Here is a 23,643-nt window from a genome sequence, read left to right as displayed (position 1 = left end):
AGAATGTCTAGTAAACAGGGGCTCTAAAAAGCATTCCGTAAGAGCTGTGACCACTTGTTCTTAAAGAGGTCTGTTTCAGAGATGCGAAGATGAACCAATGCTCCTAGTGCTTACGATATGCATTTTAACACCATGTTTACTAGACAGTTTTGTCTTCTTTTGGTTGATACTACCGCCTATCAAAACACAGAATACTTTTTAACATTCTGTATTCGTGTGAAATCGGACACGTATTTTTGAAACGCCCTATATTTTTCTTTTAAAATTCATGATATCACATCGCGATGCAGTACTGAGTTTCGGAGACCCTGTAAGTTTCAGTCTTATTCCGTAGTAAACTACGAATAAACGATTAAGAATCACGCAGCCGCTGGATTCCCGATTTCCTGAATTGCGGTAACTTCATTTAAGTTACTTTGAAAAATGAAAAAACCGTAAGACAGTTGCTTAATCCGTAATTTTTTTTTCTGTGTACACGAGCGGTTTCGGAACACAAAGTTCCTTCATCTGGTGTAAACTGTAATAATAAAAGTATTCTATTACGCACGGATGGGAAGGGATCCTCAAGTCTGAAATATCAGATAAGAAACTATACGGCTTAAATTTCTAAATTAAAACAAATTGAAAGAGAGATCTGGACGTTACTTAGAAAGACAATCACTTAATCTCTGAAGTCATTCTCACCCCAAGGTTGTCATGGAGCAAAAGGTTTCGTATCAAAAGGGTAAAAGGACCTGAAAAATCCGCGAATAAACGGACATCACGACCGGACACTAAAAGTTACCAAAGTAATGAAACATGTAAAATGCCATTAAATAGGGGGGAGGGGTGATTGAATCACATATTGCGTGGAATTACAAAAAATTCCGTAACAACCGCTCCTCCGTGCTGCGCGACTGGAAACACAAATTGTCTTACACACTAAAGAGAAAGGTCGGATACTCGCTGTTCTGGAGGAATTTTAAATCTTAAGAAATCTTCATTCCCAACCCCCCCCCCCCCCCAATACAATTAATCAACCAACAGAACCATCACAAAAATATTTTAGTTAATTGTGAAATTATCCAGGAAGATTAAGGTGTCCACGTAACGTAATATTTTTCCTTTTTTTTTTTATATGTAGGGGTCCTCTTCCCTCCTGTCACAGTATACACTAGATGATGGAACTTTTAAGTGTTCCGAAATCCGCCGGCCGCTATGGCCGAGTGGTTCTAGGCGCTTCAGTCCGGAACCGCGCTGCTGCTACGGTCGCAGGTTCGAATCCTGCCTCGGGCATGAATGTGTGTGATGTCCTTAGGTTAGTTAGGTGTAATTAGTTCTAAGTCTGGGGGACAGATGACCTCAGATGTTGAGTCCCATAGTGCTTAGAGCCGTTTGAACCATTTTTTGTCCCGAAACCGGTCGTGTACACAAGAAAAGACCGTGGATTAAGCAACTGTCCTGTTGTTACTTCATTCTTCAAAGTGACTTGTAAAGTTGCGGATGCCCCGTAAGAAAAAAAATGTTTGTTACTGCAATTAAGATACCCTTGTAATTGACATTTCTGCGGATCGAGTTGCAGCCTACTAATTTTATTTCCTTCTCTAGCGGCACGTGCTCGCTTCCCTGCTTGCCTTTTCTTTTTCAGGTAGCCTATATGCAGCCCAGAGCACTCTGAAACATGGATAAAAACTACTCATCAGTGCAATCTGCTGATCACAGAGTTATTTTATTAAATCTATACTGTGCAATTATCGAGTGAACGGCTTTGGGTCCGCCTGTTCCAATTATTTTCGTTTTCCTTGTCCATCGACGTTTACATCGGTAAGGAGAACTAACGTATCAGTGTTGCATAGCAAACTACAGTCACTGGCGAGTACAGTCTCCCACTGGGTATATGGAAGTGTGATTGAAGTTCACTGTGTGGACTTGGGTCTAAGGAGTTGTGTTGTGGAACACGGGAGAGTAAGACAACGGAAACGTTGTGGTCTGCAGCCACATTGCGCAACCATGTGAGAGCCAAGTGGCCGCGTTTAAAAGGCCACAAAACAGCGGCCTGCTAACAGCTGTGGCAGCTCGCAGCATTGCGTGGCCCGCGTGTGTTCGACATGACTGCACAGGACGGCAAAGCCGCTCTCAACTGCAGTTGGGGGGGGGGGGGGGGTGTTTTGGGGAAGGAGACCAGACAGCGAGGTCATCAGTCTCATCAGCTTAGGGAAGGACGGGGAAGGAAGTCGGCCGTGCCCTTTGAAAGGAACCATCCCGGCATTAGCCTCAAGCGATTTAGGGAAATCACGGAAAACCTAAATCAGGATGGCCGAACGCGGGATTGAACCGTCGTCCTCCCGAATGCTCAACTGCAGATGCGCGATTCCATTGTGCAGTCAAAATCTGTTTTTAAATTGTGATTGCATGGCTGCAGCGCTCTCATTTATTTCACTATTTCTTCCAACAACGTTTTTGGAGGATACAGTAAATTAACATTGACTATGCTTCTTCCTGTGTAATTTTCTTCGCTTCCAGAATTAATTTCGTTACTTTATCCTTAGAACGTGACCTTACCTTTCTCCTGGGGGCACTTTTTTCATTTTCTGACCTCTTGCTTTCCTTAAATCCTATATTTTTTTGTGTCGCTTCTCTAAAAAGTGTTCCGGTATCTATTGTATCCATTCTAATTGCAGTGTTTTTCAAATACTTGTCAGTTTCAGTGAACCATGTGTGTTTGGACCTGTCGCTTTTTAATAGGTTGAAGGTGTGCTTGGTTAGTCTTACCTATTCGGTATGTGTGTCCATAAAACTGTAATCTTCTTTTCTTCATTATATCAGTTAATTTTTCCGTTTTCAAATAGAGTTGTCTGTCCTTGATTTGTATTTAGTATTACTGTTGCTTTTAAGTTCCAATCTCGTCCGTAGAATTCATCCTTCTTTCTAAGTTTTCCGGTTTTTCAGTATCCTCAAATCTTGTTAGTGTAATTGTTTCTGCTGCATGCAGTGCCTCACGCCTTACCTATGTTTGATAATATCTTAGTTTTGTGTTCCAGGACAAAGACTTTTTGTTTCCTTCAATTGTCAGTCATGTGGAATTCTCTTTTAATTTTGTTTTTCTTTTCCCATTATTATACAAACTGCGTATACCGTATTTTATCTGTTTCCAAGCTTTACTTAACGTGTCGCTTCGCTCGTGCCAGAAAGATCTAACTATTACACGACAGTATTAAGGTGTTTTTGATGATAGAAACCATGTCTTCACATGAAAAGCATCTCTTAATCGTCATACTACCGCGGCATTTGCGCTGTGTGCTCTTGTATTCTCCTGTGCGAGATAAACGTAGGGCTTTCTTTTAGTTGTTGAAAATGGCTGCAGTATATTGTCAACACAAAAATCCGAAGTTAGGCGATCTCTGGTTTTTTCGGCGCAATTGTTTAATAGTATCCTTCTGGGCAATTTCATAGGTTATTTGGCTATTTATTATTTGTAATTAAAATCGAGAGATACTCGCCAGGTTAGCCGAGGACGCTACGGAGCTGCTTCCTGGACTCGGGTAGCCGCGCCGGCTCCGGATCGAATCCACCCAGCAGATTAACGATAAGGGCTGGTGTGCTGGCCAGCCCGGCTGTGGTTTTTAGGCGGTTTTCCAAATCCCACAAGGTGAATACCGGGATGGTCCCCATGTCCCGCCTCTGTTACATGACTCGCAGACATTTGAAAACGTTCGCACCATTCCATGGCTTGCACTAGATGCAGAGAGCTGGGGCACCCTCATTCTGTCCCAGGGGGTTTGGGGTGGCGACATGAAGGGCATCCGGCCACCCTCCAACACTAACATCTTCACATATTTAGTAACAAGGCCGACCCCGCATTGAAGTGGGACAAAGGCCCAAGAATATGATGTTGACTATGTGTGATTAAATTTTCAAGGGCGAAGGTCAGGCTTGGAAAACCCAAGTCAAAACTCCATATATAATAATGCGAATGACGTTATTCACAATCAGTAATATAGTAAGTCACACTGTGTCAGACGACAAGAGTAAAGCACAATTGGTCATCGGATGTGCTCTTGACATCAAACGCTGCAGGATGGTATTTGTCATACAGACTTGGAAAACATGAATTGAAACTTCATGCAAATGAATGTGGGTTTTTTTTTTTCATTATATTACCTCTCAGATGTCATATAAAATAATATGACCAGTGATGAAAAAAAAGATAGATTAAAAAGGTGTTGCGGGAGCTGACCCATCGCCTCATGAACCTTCGTTTTACGACACCCATAAACACATACATTAGTTATATAACAGACACGTAAAACTTCTCTTTCAGTTTTCTCGAAATTGCAAGATTAGTGCACCTTACTACTTGCACATTATTTTGTTTTAATGCCTACTAAAGATTTACAAAGTTTGAAGTAATGCTGTGACCCCAACATCGTGCAATAAAGTTCGAGGCGTAACATAATTTCGTATACAAATAACATATCACAAAATACATATTCAGAGAGTTATCACGATCTACAAAAGTATAGCAACACTTTACACTACCGGATCAAACAAAATACTGACAAAAACATGGCGTCTTCAGCTTTCAGCCAGTCAGTGAGTGAGTGATGATATATCATTGGCTACTCTCTGTTAATATAGTCGTTCTAGTCTTAGAATACACGATACGTGGATGTTAGCTTCAGTGCACGTATATGCAGTCTATATTACTATTCCTTTCCTGCTAGCATTCCTTCTGTGGCTGATGGGTGGACGCATCTCAGCCAATAGTGACAGGGCCCTTGTAACTATTTTCGCATTGTCTCACTGGTATGCATGCCATGCCTAGATGCGTATTTTAACAAAAAAAAAAAAAAAGAGAGAGGAAATAAGGAGTTCTTCCACATGCACAGATTAATTTTTATGTATACAAAAGATTGAACTAATTTTAATGGAGGATTTGAATCTCGAAGTCTGCAATATAAATCAACTGCCTATTAAGTTTCATTCTGATTATTAGTGTCTTGTGCAGTTATCTTTCACTCATTTCCGGTAAAACTTATCATGCACCACTATCACTGTCACCTCCTGCTGTTGCCAGAACACACGATTATCACTGACTGCAGATTATGATACACCCATGGGTTGTGCACCTGGCAGGATGCCTAGGTGTTACCCAACAAGGAGGCATTGATGAAAGGTGCATCTAGAAGTTTTAGTTTTTTTATATTTTGTTACCCATTTGTAATACAATGGTTGCAACCAAATTTATTTACTTAAAATACAACATATTTTCTGTTTTAGTTTTGATGCTCAATTCAAAGAGAAAGAGTAGCACATTGTAAGGTGGCAGGATGAATGAATGTTAATTTCGCACCTTATGTGAGATTTTATACATGATAAAAGGCAGAGGAATATGTCATCTGACATACTTCGGTGATAGTGAGCAAATTTGCCTATCAAAATGTACAGTTTGTAATGCCAAAGGGATGACACTTGATTCGACAGTATTAACACACCTAATCCAAATCCTTCATGTCAATGAGCAAAAGGTGAAAAAAGCTGCTGGAAGAAATGTTTTAGTTTGGGGACAGACGCGGGTTGTGCAGTCACGACCTGCATACAACAAAAGGCTTCTGATAGGGAGCCGTCACCCACGGCGAGAGAGACAACGAATGTGCAGGGCGTTACATCGAGGGGAACAGGTAGTGGCTCAGCGCTGCCTGCGACGGAGGAATTCTTTAGAAAACTGCGTTGGGCAATTTCCAGATGGATACAAACAGACCAGGGATGCAGTTGATCACGTGAAAGGCCCGTGGTGCTCTCATCGTGTATGCGTGTATCTTTTAGGCGTAACGAGCGGAAACAAAATGTCCGATTGGCTGAAATAAACTTGGAAGGTGTAGAAGTGGCCATATGTCGACACAGTTTAAAAGTAGGCCCTTTGCGATTGGCGGGGTAGTTTCCACAAGAGGAAAGGAATGCTCCCATTGGTCTGAAAAAGCTGTGACATGAAGCACGAAAGGACGCAGGTGGGGGACAGTTTGCTACGAAAGACACAATAGCGAAAACTTCATGGACTCTCCTCTGAACCAGAGTCAAGTGTACAAACATGGCGCATCACTCTCTGTACGACGCCAGAAGAGGAATTTTGTGTGAACACAACGTTCACTTTGGCTGACATTTAGCGAGAAATTAGCTGAGGAGTCCATGAGCTCCGATAGCAGAGAAACGAAACAGTAACAAAGTTAATTGTTCTTGCGAAAACTGAGAGGGTGTTGAAGCACACACGCTGCTTCATCTAGGTACGTGTATATCGCCGTATTTTCCAGACTAGGGATGAGTGCAGGTTTTCTCGCCTAACGAGAAACATAGGACAGTTTCAGCTGATAAAATCACTGAAGATTTTGCTTGGCATTTTATAAGATTTTCAGAGCACGAGAGCAGCCATGCAGCTGACAGCACGTCGCAGCTAAAGGTAAATGCCGCTGGCAGAGGCGTAAAATGATTAGTTCACCGGCTTGCGTCCATTGTGAACATGAGCAACCTTGAGTAACCTTTTGTTCAACTTGTCACAAAAACTAACCATTCTCCATAGACTTGATTGTCTACGAACTCAGACAGTGCTTCACTGTCTAGAAGTAAGTAAAATCTTGTAGAGAACCAATTTATATTTGACATTGTTGTTTTCAGCGTTATTTCTGCTAATCAGGAGGTAATAAGTGTCCTGAAATTGTCATATCGCAATCTATGTAAACCTATGTGATTCTCTGACAACAACACAGAAATTAAATTTTGTACAACTAAACACCGATGTGCTCTGTCATAGAATAAGGGTCCACTATTAACCCCAGTAGTTTATTCTAGTGACGCTAACGCACTCACAGGGTGTTTTTGCTGATATCTGACGAATGTGAAAAGGAGTTGAGTGTCAGTACACCTGTGATGGAAAAACTTAGCTACTCGTTTGTAGTACAGTCACCATATCTCAGCACTATCTACATCAACCTGACCCTAGTTATTGAGAAACAAAGTGCAATTCGTAGAAACTATCAAAACATTATCGCGTGCGCTCGTGGATTGTGTCTCTATTTGCATTACTTGAAGGATTCAGAGAGCGACACAAGGTATCACAAATGAAGCTCTGGTAGACATCAAAAAATTATCTTTACACAGGCTTTAACCTACTGCTTGCCAGGCTTGCAAACAAAATTCTGTAACTGAATGTTTCAGTCTCAGATCACACAAATGGTATCATAACGTCATGATCAGATAATCTGTTTCACAGAAAGAATAAAAACTTGAATGATAACACATTAAGGAACTAAATTACATGGGAAAGAAACATAGACGATAAATAGTGCAGATAAGAAAGGCATAGAGGGTTTCCAAATTTAGCAGTACAGTAGATTAAATGGGTAGACAGGATAGCTAAGGAAGAAGTGCTGAACCGAATTGGAGAGAAAAGAAATTCATAACACAGTTTGGCTAAAAAAAAAAAGGGATACATTCGAAGAACACATCGTGAGGCATCAAGGAACAGTCAATTTAGTGATGCAGAAATTGTAGGTGGAGACCAAGGCTTGACTAAGCAGGCTCAAATGGATGTAGTCTAGGCTGCAGTAGCTTTGCAGATATGAAAAGACTCTGACAAGTTAGAATACCATGTAGAACTGCACCCATGTAATCTTCAGATAAACAGCAACAACAACACGAATAACATAAATGAAGATCCGAGCCAGATACGAATTGACATGGCATGCTTAGAGTGAAGAGAAACCTTTGAAGGTAGTGGAAATGGAAGCGGTGGATTACCATCGTTGTACTTAACCAAACAATCGATGGAATCCAACTACCTAAGACCCGTCATATCGTAGATCGATGCCATTCTCGCCAGCGTCTCACAGTTGCCAATGGAAACGTAGGTTCCCGACAGATGCCGATAGCGGTCGCTCGGGGACCTGGCGGATGCAATGAAGCGCACCCGCTGAGCCATGCCTTCAGTGGCTCCTCCGCCCCATCGATATAGGATGACCAGCGGCAACTACAACGCCCAGTCTCAGTCGCAGGCTTCGGCAGCCTTCAGTTTTAGGCAGCCTTCGAAATTTCGCTCGTGCATTAGTACAAAGAGCGTTCAAAAAGTTTTCCACAGTCGTTTCTAATTTTTTTTATTTTTAGTAGGAGGATGAAATTTTTTATGAACATACTTAGAATATTTAGCTATAAGTTGGGATATTAAAGCATTTTCTTTTATTTACAGGTGCGCCATAATGGACCGAGAAGTAGATGTCAGGTTGCGACAACAGTCGGTGATGGAGTTCCTCTTCAAGACCGGCGATAACTCTGCCACATCGATTCACAGGAAGTTTCTCCCTGACACAGTGGATCGCAGCAGAATCCAGCGGAGGTTGCCGAGGTTTAAAGAAGGTGATTTCTCTCTACTGGACAATCCACGACGCGGTAGATTATCGACGGCAGTGAGTGATGTGAATAAGGAGAGCATTGATCAAATCATCCAAAATGACAGATGTGTGACGACACGGCAGCTCGCCGAAATGACTAGTTTGTCATTGGGTAGTGTGGTATCATTGGTACAGTCACCAGGGTACAGAAAAATCTGTGCACGTTGTGTGCCTAGACTACTGACAAGATAAATGAAAACGATGGGGAAGAATGTGTGCGAGGGTCCCATGAAGACCTTTACAGAAGAGTGGAAACAGTGTTTTGACGGCGTCATTACCCAGGATGAAACATGGTTGTTTTTGTCCGAACCTGACAGAAAAACCCAACACATGGAGTGGCGTCATCTGGGTACCCCTCGGAAGAAGAAACCAAGACTTTCACGAACAGCAGGCCGAAAGGTGATAGTCTCTTTCTTCTGGGATCAGTGTTGTGTCATTTTCATTGAGTTCTTGGAACCTGGTTCCACAATTAACTGAGACCGTTACTGTTTGTCACCTGGCAAGCTGCGACATGCCATCAAGACCCACAGTTTCAGGGTCAGCTTATCAGACTACACCATGACAATGCCAAACCTCATACAACCCTTATGACGCAGGAGAAAATCACGAGAATGGGTTGGAAAATTGTTCCTCATCCTCCCTACAATCCGGACTTGGCTCTGTCTGATTTTTACCTCTTTGGTCGTCTGAAGGCCCACCTGCGCGGTAAAACATTTGATAGTGAGGAAGACCTTATTTCCTGCGTCAAGCGATGGTGTAAAACTCAATCCCCAGAATTTTACCAAAGTGCATTTACATCACGGAAAGAACGTTGGGCCAGATGCGTCACAGCGATGGAGGCTACATTGAGTAGGCTCAATGTATAGCTAAATGTTCCAAGTATGTTCACAAAAAATTTCATTCTCCTCCTGCAAAAATAAAAAAAAATAAGAGACGACTGTGCAAAACTTTTTTAACGCCCTTTGTAGTAGAATCCTCACACTCCACGATACTTCAGTTTGCTTCTTGTAATAGCTGGACTTTATTGCTATTTGTTGTTGTATAAAGTGTCTTCACAGCGCTTGGAGAAAGCTGTAATTGGAGTAAAACTTCTGTTTACTATATTTGAGTGTGCGCTGATCATTTCTGCTACTGTCCAACTTCCCTACGACGTCAGCTGCTGCATCATTCTGTAGCCTACCTCTCTTTGCTTTTGTGTGCGAAGTAGTACACAACAAACCCTATTCAATCGCAAAAGTATTTCAACAGCAATAAAAAATAAGGAGAAGTCAGACGACAAGTCGTGAAAGTTGAACTGCCAGCTTGGTACAAGAAGACGGCAGCACTGCATTTGAGAATCTGCGCAGCCGCTGCCGAATGCCAGCTAAGAGGCTGTGATGACGTTCGGTGCGAGGAATCAGCGAATGACGTCACGTCACTGAATCACAAAACTGCGCGGATGCCGCTCATTAGTGCCAAGTCACTACCACCTACTCCAACTGCAGTAGCGGGAACCCCGGAAAAAATTTCTCGAGATCAAACATTCGCAAGACACTACATGATATCATAGCGTAGCACTTATCTGTCACGACCAAAATAGATCGAAACAGCGAAAATGTTTAAATCTCACTCAAAAGGTCTTATATTTCATCGTACACTAACAGACTACTGGAACTAATCTCCAAGTCCTGGTGGAACTTACTTCGGTTATAGAAGATGCTTTCATCAGTACCATAACGTGCTCCTGAAGTTCAACTTCACAAACGTATCATAACTTCTTTTATTTTCTTCTGGGTGGGCCCCACAGCCTCAGATCTGAAGGAAGACATTACTCCACCAGGCTGTGTTTCAAGTATTTTATTTGCACCACTAGTTCCAGGCACTGCCAGTTCTCAAGTGCATCTAAAAAACATAACACTCCATAAACAGAGCTAGAATCTGAACGTCACACAACTACATTGGATGTAGCATTGAACGAAGATAGTAGGCACCTATAATAACTTATGTAAATAGAGCACTGTCATTTCAACGCACGTGTTTTTTAACGAAATAACGACGATGCAACCACATATGTTGCAACTGGAACTACTATGACTTGCCAGTTTAACTGGCACATATCGAGGATTTAGTCACGGTAGTCGTCGAGAAAACTTTTGCTACTGTTCAGAAGCCAACGCTAATTCTCAGGAATATTACGAGTGCTGCACGGAACTCCTGGTTGGATACTGAACTGAAAATTCTACCGCATCGTAATTGGCAGGATCGAAGACGGTATCCGTCGCAATATCTAATAACAGAAGCACACACCCAGAGAGTCACCCAATTTGCTCTTCTTTTCCGTGATCGCGGTAACACACAGATGCACCAAAAGTTGCTCTAACATTATGCACTTTCGAGGTGCTTTTGAGGAAGCTCGGTCCATAGCTTTCCGGTCCTCCTGAATACCAATGACAGCGTCAGCTGTCGAAATGCAGCATTAGCACAGAAGACAAAGGCTACAGACAAAATCTGCCTGTGCTGCATTCAAGTCTCGTCATAATGTTTTTATAGTCTTTCGACAAACAGTTGTATCACAACAACATGTTTCTTCAGAGTTAGAAATGATAATAATGATGATGGTAGTCATGATCGTACATTCTACTCGATATATAATCGAGGTATATTAAGGAACAATGATTTAATTATTTATTTATCGGCACACTGATGCGCGTATCACAGTGAAGTCATGCCGGACTTTACCTGTTTCGAACAATGTACACTGTTTCTTTGCTTTTGGAGCAACATAAGAAATCAGCTCTGTCTCTTATTCTTGGCATGGGCCAGGAGATGCCTGCTTTCATACCTGCTGCGCGCCCGAAGTGACAAAAGTTGTCAGTGCACTGTTTGCAACAATAGTCATCCAAGTTTCTGGTGGAAGATTTGGGATAGAAAAGATGAGATTCAATCCGAGACTCACGGTCTGACGCCTCAGAGGATTGTAATAATGCCACTGCTCGACAGCCTGCAGTTTCTTATGGTATCCAACAGGTTCGGAAAAGTTTCAATCTTAATGTCTCGAAAATGATTTAAAAGCACAGCGTTCTTAACCATCATTCGTTTCATCTGAGTATGTACTACAAAAGTGCAAAAAGTAAGCGAGATCGGTGACCTTTTGGTTGTATTTTTCCCTTGTATGTACTACAAACTTCGTCGTAACGATTTGACATCAGGTTGAGATTTACCCAAGTACATTATTTTGGCACAAGAGGCGAGACACTGTCAGTAGATTCTCGAACCACAACGCCTTATTGGATAAAGTTAGCTTGTGGTCGTTGATTTGTCCAAGGTTGCAGATTCGCGGCTTCGTATAATGCTTGAGGAGATTTTAATGATAAACAGAGTGTTTGCATATTTTTCGCTTATTATTATTATTATTATTATTATTATTATTAAGCACAAAGTAGCAACATGTTGCTCCACTTCAATATGGCGTCATCTGTGTTGCCACTACACTATTTAGCAGAATCTACTCATCTGAAACAGTGGCTCATGTCGTTCTGCTAGGAACTGGCCCAACTCACTGAAAGCTCTCCAGAGCTGTCGAAAAATGATCGATCACCTCCTGCTGCGATGGCTGTTTCCTTACTATGGTAGAATGTGATTCTTACGCTGTCAACGACACCCCTACACCACAATTACGGTTTTTTATGAATAAATGATCATTTGTAGCCGGCCGAAGTGGCCGAGCGATTCTAGGCGCTTCAGTCTGGTACCGCGCAACCGCTACGGTCGCAGGTTCGAATCCTGCTTCGGGTATGGGCGCGTGTGATGTCCTTAGGTTAGTTATGTTTAAGCAGTTTTAAGTTCTAGGGGACTGATGACCTCAGATTTTAAGTCCCATAGTACTCAGAGCCATTTGAACCATTTGATCATTTGTACAATTTCCGATGACACTGAAGGCCAATTTCCAGTATGATTCAGTGCCGCAAAGTTGAATTCAGGAACTCTCGCAGATTGAAGCTTCTGCTCGCAGTAAGTTTATGCTTATAATATATTGATTGAACCACGATGACATGGCGATTGAATAACTGAAAAGAGGACAAAAAACTAAAATCGCTACAAAAATATCAAAATAAAAATGAAACAGAATATGGTTACCATAACTATATATCAAAAGATTGGTTTTGGTTGCATATTATTAATCTGAACTCGAATTTTCCCAAGACTAGGTTTTTTGTATGTAATCGATACTCTAGTATCTTTTTTGGTTAGAATTAATTAAATCGTCTTTTGGCTGAAACACCTTACCTATTTAGAGGCTTTTTGACCTTTGGCATCGATACTTCAATTGCTTCAGAATGTTTTTTCAATCAAGGTGCCCCCAAAGGGTCTTTGCGGGATTTTTTAGTAGAAGCTGTCCCCGCAAAACCTATTAAGTCATTGTGAATTAGAGGTGGTCCAGAGATGCAATAGATATTAGTATTGCTGGGGATAATGTTTAAAAGATAAACCCGATATAGAAAATTTAACCACACGAAAACAGCTGAAATTTCAGGGAGCAGCAGAAAATGTATGTTATGTTACATCAGAACGAACTTTTATTAAGCGAAGGTTAGGTTATGACAGACACAGGGCCTTCCTTCTGACGCAAGAGGTCTTTGACTTACAAAAAGAGCGGTCAGTTCAATAGAATCGTAAAATAGCTGAGTTGCGTTCTGTGGGGATATCACTACTGCGGGTAAGTACCATACTGGCGGACGACCATCGCTTGTAATAAAAACGTGTCCAGGTAATTTACAGAACCAACAGCAATAGCAGATAGTGACACGTTCGTAACAAGGATTTGCTGAAACGTGGCACTTACCCTCACCAGTTCCTTGAGCCTCTCACGGTTGTAGACGTTCCCGATCTCGACGCCGAGCAAGAAGTCGAGCACGCGGCTGATGGGATAGGAGAGCGGGAAGGTGAGGCCCATGATGAGCTTCGTGACGTAGATGGTCTTGGCGCCGACGGCCAGCCCGTGCCTGGAGCAGACTGCCTGGGGCGTGATTTCGCCGAAGATGACGATGGCCATCGTGGAGGCGATCACGGCCACGAGGCCCGACGTCAGCTCGTCCATCACGATCGTCAGCGTCGAGTTCACGAGCACGTTCCCCAGCAGGATCGAGCACAGCAGGTAGTTGCCCATCTTGCGCACGGGCATGATGGCGCGCGCATACCTGTCGCAGAAATGGTCCAACGTCAGCCAGAACGATAGTGCAATACAAGTTAGCTGGCAACTGACAGCGAGGCAGATTGCTACCGCCTCCAACACGACAATGGGAGATGGCACTGTGGGCTCTAGGGACACGAAAAAAGTAGCCATACTTCTTGGTATCGAGTACTTTCATTTCGATACCGACACTTTTTACTCGATACTTTCCAACTGATACTTATATCAGTACTGTACAGCAGATATCGTATCGAATGATCCTAGTATTGATTTATTACATTTCTATTATTTATCCAAAATTGTAGCCGCATGATTCAATTCTAACACTTTCAACAACTGAACGTGCTAGCACCAACCGGCAGGGACGTACTGAGGTCATCCTGCGCCACTGGCGAACTACCAAAGCTGCACCCCTTCACCCAAAAACTGCATTTATGCAATTTTATGTGTAAATTTAGTACATTTTATAATTTTTAATTAGGTTTAATAAATTGAGTATGACTACCAGATACAACGAAATAAGTGTCCGAGGAATAGAAAAGCAACTGGACTCACTCAACAGAGGAAAGTCCACTGGACCTGACGGGATACCAATGAGATTCTACACAGAGTACGCGAAAGAACTTGCCCCCCTTCTAACAGCCGTATACCGCAAGTCTCTAGAGGAACGGAGGGTTCCAAATGATTGGAAAAGAGCACAGGTAGTCCCAGTCTTCAAGAAGGGTCGTCGAGCAGATGCGCAAAACCATAGACCTGTAGCTCTGACGTCGATCTCTTGTAGAATTTTAGAACATGTTTTTTGCTTGCGTATCATGTCGTTTCTGGAAACCCAGAATCTACTCTGTAGGAATCAACATTCCGGAAACAGCGATCGTGTGAGACCCAACTCGCTTTATTTGTTCATGAGACCCAGAAAATATTAGATACAGGCTCCCAGGTAGATGCCATTTTCCTTGACTTCCGGAAGGCGTTCGAACCAGTTCCGCACTGTCGCCTGATAAACAAAGTAAGAGCCTACGGAATATCAGACCAGCTGTGTGGCTGGATTGAAGAGTTTTTAGAAAAGAGAACACAGCATGTTGTTCTCAATGGAGAGACGTCTACAGACGTTAAAGTAACCTCTGGCGTGCCACAGGGGAATGTTATGGAACCACTGCTTTTCACAATATGTATAAATGACGTAGTAGATGGCGTCGGAAGTTCCATGCGGTTTTTCGCGGATGATGTTGTAGTATACAGAGAAGTTGCAGCATTAGAAAATTGTAGCGAAATGCAGGAAGGTCTGCAGCGGATAGGCACTTGGTGCAGGGATTGGCAACTGACCCTTAACATAGACAAATGTAATGTATTGCGAATACATAGAAAGAAGGATCCTTTATTGTATGATTATATGATAGCGGAACAAACACTGGTAGCAGTTACTTCTGTAAAATATCTGGGAGTATGCGTGCGGAACGATCTGAAGTGGAATGATCATATAAAATTAATTGTTGGTAAGGCGGGTACCAGGTTGAGATTCATTGGGAGAGTCCTTAGAAAATTTAGTCCATCAACAAAGGAGGTGGCTTACAAAACACTCGTTCGACCTATACTTGAGTATTGCTCATCAGTGTGGGATCCGTACCAGATCGGGTTGACGGAGGAGATAGAGAAGATCCAAAGAAGAGCGGCGCGTTTCGTCACAGGGTTATTTGGTAAGCGTGATAGCGTTACGGAGATGTTTAGCGAACTCAAGTGGCAAGAGAGGCGCTCTGCATCGCGGTGTAGCTTGCTGCCCAGGTTTCGAGTGGGTGTGTTTCTGGATGAGGTATCGAATATATTGCTTCCCCCTACTTATACCTCCCGAGGACATCACGAATGTAAAATTAGAGAGATTCGAGCGTGCACGGAGGCTTTCCGGCAGTCGTTCTTCCCGCGAACCATACGCGACTGGAACAGGAAAGGGAGGTAATGACAGTGGCACGTAAAGTGCCCTCCGCCACACACCGTTGGGTGGCTTGCGGAGTATAAACGTAGACGTAAACGTAGAATCCGATGACTGCTGGTTTATTCAGAAGAGGGTTCCGTTTCGATGAAGAGAGTATAGGTGTCTATAGGCCTAATGACCAAAAGCTCTCTTAATATTATTCATCAGCTAAAGAAGGCTTATAATTGAATTCTTTTTTATTTACACATAGCGGCGAGAATACTGCCTGGAAGACATTCTGAATCACGTACCTCTTCCACCTTTTTTGTTACTTCCTTCTCCGCCGCGTCTCGTTCCAGTTGTTTACTTGCAAAAACCGGCAATGCGTTCTGTCTAATGGCATATTTTCTCCGACACCCGCTCACCAGCTTTGCGATCCTACGATACCGTAGCAAAGTAGCAGCAATAACTCCACTGTTTAACATAAGCGGCTTATATAGGCAGTAGTTGTATGGACAAAGCGCACCATGTCAGCGGTAGACGTCTGTTCGGTTGCAGTGATTTCCTTATGATGCTGCTTTGACGAAACGACACAGTGTTTACAGTCGCGGGCCGACAGAAACTCTTCTTGTCGTGGGCAGAAGATAGGAAGACTCGCGGTTAGTTGTTAAACCGTCTTTCCTTTCTTTCTTTCTTCGGTCAGTTTTCCGCCCCACTTTTCCTGCGCCCTTGCCGGTGTGTATTCGCCGTCCTCACGATGCGGTCCTCCATGCAGGGCAACAGTTTAACGTTCCGTGTACGCGTGAGCGACAGAGCGAGTGTACGAAATCATTTGTCACACTTTGCCGATCTTGGCAATGATTTGTTCGAAGTGACTTGGCTTGGAATCCCTTTGTTTGAAAGCAGAGATTGAGAGATTGGAGCCAGCAGTATGTACATACTCTAATCTTTTTATCAAAGCTAAGTAATATCGATAGCTCAAGGTATCAATCTTCTTATGAGAACGATACCTTTTTTACAATACTACTACTGAGTAACGTACCGGACGTTTTTCATTCGGTACTGTGTGACAGCTCCAACTATATTGCCGCTTCCGCTGCGTGAAGCACCATATCCTATAGCTCACAAATAGGAAACTTTCGGAACGTGAAAATTTCACGTTCTTTCAGAAAACCGGAGTAACAATAGATTTTTGACAAACTTAGACACTGCATAGGAATCTACGTTATACCCGTATTTCAGAATTCGTACATGGTGTTTGTAGAAAGACTTTAAACTTTCGACAGCTTATACATACCAAACGCAATGTAATACCAAACTTTGAAAAGAGTTATTGGCCAGCGATTCTGGAAATCAACGAAAAAAATATTTCACTAACATACAAAGTTTTCAAGATAAAAACAAATAAGTGTAAAGCTGTTTCCAAGATGTGAAAGTATCACCGTATGGAACTATCATCCTGCTGTCCCTAACTAAAATGAAGAACACAATTTTGACATGCTTGGAGATACTATAGAGATCTATAACATATTTGAATTTCAGATTTTGCTTTTTACGTAATTTTGTAAGATATAAGGCTTTAGAGCGATTTTCTATTGGCACGGAGATCGGCGCCCTGTGGCTGCCTGAAGACAGTATTGTCGCTACAGCACCGCAGACGTGGGCTTTCAACATCAGACGCGAACTAATTTCAATCAGGCTGCTGTGTTCGGTTATCGGAGAGCTGAAAAGCTTTCGATTCCAACGCGTTCTCGAGAACTCAAGCCCAGAGTTTCAGCACCATATCCGACAACAACGCAGCATTCGAGGCCAGAACGAAAATAGCTATCAGTTGTTCTCGTAAAATTTCTTTTTCTCGGACGCGTATTTGTTTCTGTTTGTTTCCATCTCTGTCTTACTATAGCAACTGACCCTTAATAATGAAAAGTGGCAGATAGTCCACATGAGTACTAACAGGAATCCGTTAAATTTCAGTTGAACAATAAACTGCAGAATTCTAAAAGCTCTCAATTCGAGCAAATACATGTGAATAACGGTTACGAATACTTTAAATTGAAACGATCACTTAGATAACGTTGTGGGGAAGGCGAAACAAATACTGCATCTCTTGGTATAAAACCAAGAAGATTCAACAAATCCATTAAATAGACTGCCTACACTGCGCTTGCCCTTCCTCAGATTACTGCTGTGCGGTGTGGGATCTTTAACTGATAATATTGGCGGAGTACATAGAAAAAGTTCAAAGAAGGGCAGTTCGTTTTGTATTATCGAGAAACAGATGGTAAAGCGCCGCGGATATGGTACGGGACTTGGGGTGGCAATCATTAAATCAAAAGCGTTTTTCCTCGCGGCGAGATATTTTCACAGAATTTCAGTTTCTAAATTTCTCATCGCTACTCGGAAATACACTACTGGCCATTAAAATTGCTACACCACGAAGATGACGTGCTACAGACGCGAAAATTAACCGTCAGGAAGAAGATGTTGTGATATGCAAATGATTAGCGTTTCAGAGCATTCACACAAGATTGGCACAGGATGACCAGCTTAGGTTTCCAATACCTGAACAGAGAGGTTTACCCATCTTAGTCGAAGGCTTTTTTTGTGTGTGAGGTTGGTGACGAATGGCTACAAGGCGAGCTAGGTAATATCGAGAGAGAAAGCGGCACTCTTCGGTGAACGCTTGGTGAGTACGGATCGTAGCTTTTAAGTGGGGTTTCAGGTGATAGGAAGCAGGTTGAGTTAGGACTTCGTAATGTGTAACTGTTGAAATACTTAAGAACTTCAGCTTAACTGAAGCGAGTTATTTTTCCGAATGTGCCATAATTATACTGCTTTAAATAGGCGATTTTTGGGTGTTTAAGTTAAAAGTGTGGAAGTTACTTTGTTGATTTTGAACAACAATGAAGTGGAATTTCAAACGGTAAATCCGATTAGGAAAAGCTGGTTAGGATCACTTCAACCGTACGTGAGTGTAATACTGTGTCGAAGCGAGTATGATTTTTAATGATTTTTAATCTTATATTTTGTGGAAGTTGCTTTTGTCTTTGTGTGTCGATTTTGTGCCACGTGTTTGGTAATCAATGACTCTTCTGGCCCACCACGGCACCGCAATAGGCTTTATTCTAACAGTTTGCTTGTTTAAAGAGCTATAATTTCCACATGAATATCTGTTCTTTCGTGCCCTTTCTACAAAGCAGCACAACAGTTTGATTCGGAATGCACCACGTGCTCTGGTTCGGCCGTTTGCAAGCAGCAGACGCAGTTAGTATGTTGAATAATTATCGCACAACCTCGTGCTTGGGTTAAACCTCTGTCCAGAATAGTGTATGCGTATAATCGTAATTCGAATCTCATTGAGATATTTTTATGGTATGAATGCAAAGAAGATGATAGTATCATTGTCTCCCACCCCCGTTTTCTGTGTTTCTTCTTGCTGTAGTTAAATTGTGCTCTGTTACATTCTCATGTAATTCTTACTTAAATATTTCTAGTCAGGCACCAGTTACGTGTAGTTAGGATGTGCAACCGAATACTTAGATACAATAAATAATCTACTCGAAAGATAAAGTCTGTGGTGTTGGCCTTACCCACTTACTCCGGTTTCCAATCCTTAATGAAGTTGCTTCATGCACGGCATGGAGAGCTATTTATCTGGCTACTGAAAGAAATTTGCATACTTTAATTAGTTTAATAATTTAATTAGAACTAATAATTTTCCAGCTCCGTTTTTTTGTAAATAGTTAAGAAGGGCTTGGGCTGGTGGCGACCCTGAATTTCTGAATTTTTATCATTATTTGTGAGAGAGAATCAGCTAGAAATGCGAGATAACGTATACGGCTCCATGAGAAACGTCGTAAAGATAGTAATACGTTGCACGTTTCTTTGACGTTATATCATGAGCAGCTATACCGGACACACCACTTATGCTAATTTCGTAGTTCACTGACTATATTCTCGAGAAGAAGACTCAGTTGTAAGGAGCTAGCAAAAAGTTCCCCGACAGGTGATTAACAACAACAGGTGTCGATCAGTATCACACAGGTGGAATAGCGGTGTGACAAGTGTAAAAGCGCCACAAAACGCGCGATGTATGCTGTGACATCAAGAGATACAAAAATAGCGCTGCACGGCTCGCTGGGTGGAATGTTGGGGCTCTTAACTGGGTAGATGGCTTACAGAATTTAAAAAGGGAAATACATAGGCTGAAGTTAGATATGGTGGGTATCAGTGAAGTGGTGTGATAGGCAGAGTAAGCGTTCTGGTCAGATGAGTACAGCGTTCTAAATAGGAAATCAAATAGGGTTAAGTCTAACGATGATGAATAAACAGAAGAAGTGAAAAACCTCATTCAGTCTCTGAAGAATAACAAAGCACCAGGAGAAGACGTTATAGTCGCAGAGCTGTGGAAGCATGGTGGAGACAAAGCAATTGCCGGCCGCGGTGGTCTCGCGGTTCTAGGCGCGCAGTCCGGAACCGTGCGACTGCTGCGGTCGCAGGTTCGAATCCTGCCTCGGGCATGGATGTGTGTGATGTCCTTAGGTTAGTTAGGTTTAAGTAGTTCTAAGTTCTAGGGGACTGATGACCACAGCAGTTGAGTCCCATAGTGCTCAGAGCCGTTTTTGACAAGGCAATCAACAAGTTGACCGAGATTATAAATGTTCTTGGTTAATCGATATGCTAATTGTAACTTATTAACCCGAGTTGTTAGTGGTGTTCCTTCTGGTAGATTATGTTCCAACCATTCTCCTAGAGACCAAAATCTGTCGACTTTCTCAATTTGTCCTTGTTCCAGCTGTAGTTCACTGGGAGTATCACTGATACTGGTGAGGTATTTTGTCTTTTCTAGTGGCAATTGAAGTCCTACCTTGGCAGCCTGGAGTTTGAGCACATTGAGCTGCTTTACTGCTACTTCCACTGAGCTTGCTATAAGTGCCAGATCATCTGTGAAAGCTGTACAGCGTACTACTAGTCCCATTTGTGTCCCAGGTAAATACCGCTCGGTATATTTTGTACTTCCATTTCTTTTCGCCACTCTCTGATCACCTTGCCGGGTGCACAGTTGAAGAGAAGAGATGAAAGTCCGTCTCCCTGTCTAACTCATGTCTTTATCTCGAAGCTTTCTGAAAGTGTTCCCCTGAACTTTACTCGTGAACTCGTGTTACTCAGGGTCTTTTGGATAAGGCTGTGGGTTTTCTGGTCCAGGCCCATTTCCTGCAAAATTCTCATAAGAGTATGTCTGTCGATGGAATCGTATGTTTTCTTGAAGTCAACGTAAGTAACTACGTACTGTTTATTCGCTAGTTTAATTTGACTTAATGCTGACTTCAAGTTAAGGATCTGTTCAGCACAAGAACGTCCTTTTCTAAAACGACCCTGATAATCTCCAAGTTTTCGGTCCAATTGGGGTTCGGCTCTGTTGAATAATGCCTTAGATAATATCTTATAGGTGACTGGTATCAATGAGATCCCTCTATAATTGTTGATGTCAGTCAAATCACCCTTCTTATGTAAGGCGTGGATCAGAGCAGATGTCCAGTCATCTGGTAACTTGTCAGTGTCCCAAATGCCTCTTTAAGGTTTGTATGGTTTGTATGGTTGACAGGTCATTAACTGAAATTTAATTATAAGAGACGTGTCTGTGATAAATCCTCAGTGTGTTATTGCCTTGAAACGGCATATTGCAAGATGTAATACAAAGCATATAAATATTCCAAAATCAACATGGCGTCTGCTCCATCGAGTGACATGTCATTACATCACTTCCATTGGTGTAATTCTGACATTGACGTATAATGTGTAATGCGTACGAATCGACAGGTCATCTAAATAAATCCACATTATTATTTTTTTCAGAAAAAAGTCTAATGTAGTATGCTCTTTTTGGAAGTATGTTCTCTCATCCGCACATGACGTGACATTTATTGTGGCTTTTTCTAAAATCAAATCCCAAATGGGATTAGTTTTTCCCAGTTTCTTTGCCAATCTGGGAACCGGTTTTACGTGACAACAGATGTGAAGTTTTTACAAGGGTAGTGCTCTCTTGTATTGTTCGTAATATCGAAAATATCTGTGAAATAACAAATTTATCCATACCATCAATTTATTAATATTTGCTATCAGTCTTTCATTCCCGTGTTACGGTCTTGACGTCAAAAGCAAGTCGTTGCGTCCTCCCGCGATGGTTTTTTTGCGCCGTCATTTTTCGAGATAGTTCCCAGCACGGATACTAGGTTCCCAGTAAAGCCGAGTGAACAATTCCCCTAAACGAGTAATACCTTACTTGACCAAAGAAATTTCCGACTTGCGTTGCAATGAAGCATTGAGATAACTCAGTGGCGACATATGAAAATTTGTAGCGAACCGGGATTCGAAACCAGATTTCCCGCTTTCGGCAAGAGGTCGCCTTAACCGCCTGTGCTATACGAGCACGCCCCTGTCCGACAGAAATCTCCATACGTCGCACACTACACAGTAAAGTCCCCTGCCTATTACCCCTCTTGGCTCGCATCCCTACTGCATTTACGAGAGACGTCGGGCATTTTCCATCTGCACTTAGAGGTCGATATGACGCCAGTCACATATATTACATAGGTATGGCGTCTGTTCTTTCTGACATGCATGTCCGAAAGCCCACACACCATACCTATATAACAAGAGCAATATCTTAGTTGTTGTCAGCCTTTAGATCTCGTACTGTTAACATACCTCTACAGTATTGTGTTCCGAGTCCCTTATGTTTCATCAGATGGCCAATAAGTTGTAACTGACTTCCACAGCCTTCTCTTCAGACACGCTCTTATGGTCCTCTTCGCTTGCAACAGCGTCAGTTCACTTTGAGCGTGTGTTTATAACAACAAATCTAAAAAAAAAAAAAATCTGTTGCTTTTGCTCGGTCGCCAAAGTGTTGGTTTTGCAGCTGTAACGTGCCACACACGGCACTAAGGCTTTCCGACACCTTTACCCGATTTCAGTGCCGGTGCTTTTTGATGGTTCAAATGGCTCTAAGCACTATGGGACTTAACGTCTGAGGCCATCAGTCGCCTAGACTTAGTACTACTTAAACCTAACTAACGTAAGGACATCACACACATCCATGCCCGAGGCAGGATTCGAATCTGCGAGCGTAGCAGCATCGCGGTTCCGGACTGAAGCACCTACAACCGCTCGGCCACAGCGGCCGGAGGTGCTTTTTGAAGATCGGATGATCTTCTTGTTGAAGGCAGTTTTCTCTTGAGCAGTTCTGACTTCTGCTTTGTTCTGTCCATTCCTACTGATCTTTCTTAGTAAATAAGTAAATGAGTCAACTTGCTCAGACAAATAGTTATCAACGCAATAGCGAACTTTGGCTCTCTCTTCTTTGGGTTTTATACTGGCGTCGCGACGGTTTCATAAAAATAGTCCGCTGCTGAGGCCGAGCGGTTCTAGGCGCTTCAGTCCGGAACTGCGCGACCAATACGGTCGCAGGTTCGAATCCTGCCTCGGGCAAGGATGTGTGTGATGTCCTTAGGTTAGTTAGGTGTAAGTAGTTCTAAGTCTAGGGGACTGATGGCCTCAGATGCTGTGTCCCATAGTGCTCAGAGCCATTTGAACCATAAAAATAAAAATTGTTTGTTTGCTTTCTGAGAGAGGTCTAGCGGGCGTGCAAGATGTGTTGTTACTATGGAAGCGTGGTAGGTGGCAATTTAGTACTGTAGAGTAGAAGATCGATGATAAATACATACATTACGTTTTGTCTGCTCTTCGCACTGCTTTTGGAAGACAGTTGACTGTCAGCTGAGCGAAGAACTGTGTGTGTACTTGTGGATCATTTAACTGAACTCAGTGTTTGCTTTCTGAAGTACTTTCCAGGAAATGTTGATCAACATAACTGGATCAAAGATGCTTTCAGTACAGAACTTCCATGAATACTTACCATCGAAGAAGAAGAGCAATTTACTGATTTTCTTCAGACTCTACATTGAAATCGAAGTTTCTTTGTTCAAGTGTGCTCGAATTTTGGAGCTTAGTGAAGCAGGAGTACCGGTTCAGATACCTTTTCAAACGTTCTACTTATGTGAGATTGTTTTGTAACCTTTGCAGTCATCAATACTAAATAAATATCCCCAATGAATATGAACTAAGATTTGCGAGTCGCAATTTAAAATCTT

The 23,643-nt window shown here is 42.4% G+C and overlaps 1 protein-coding gene across 2 annotated transcripts in view; it reads right to left on the bottom strand.

Annotated features, from left to right (window-relative positions):
- Positions 1–23,643, bottom strand: part of LOC126260239 (unextended protein) — a 504,460-nt gene that overhangs the window by 97,915 nt on the left and 382,902 nt on the right. For both annotated transcript variants that reach the window (XM_049957553.1, XM_049957561.1), the window contains exon 4: positions 13,240–13,594. In XM_049957553.1, the coding sequence (XP_049813510.1) occupies positions 13,240–13,594 (355 nt within the window). The remainder of the gene's footprint in view (positions 1–13,239; positions 13,595–23,643) is intronic.

The sequence above is a fragment of the Schistocerca nitens genome, chromosome 1 (genome assembly GCF_023898315.1).
Source record: "Schistocerca nitens isolate TAMUIC-IGC-003100 chromosome 1, iqSchNite1.1, whole genome shotgun sequence".
Classification (NCBI taxonomy): Eukaryota; Metazoa; Arthropoda; class Insecta; order Orthoptera; family Acrididae; genus Schistocerca; species Schistocerca nitens.
Note: the sequence above shows the minus strand (reverse complement) of the source record. Positions and strands in the feature narration are given on the sequence as shown.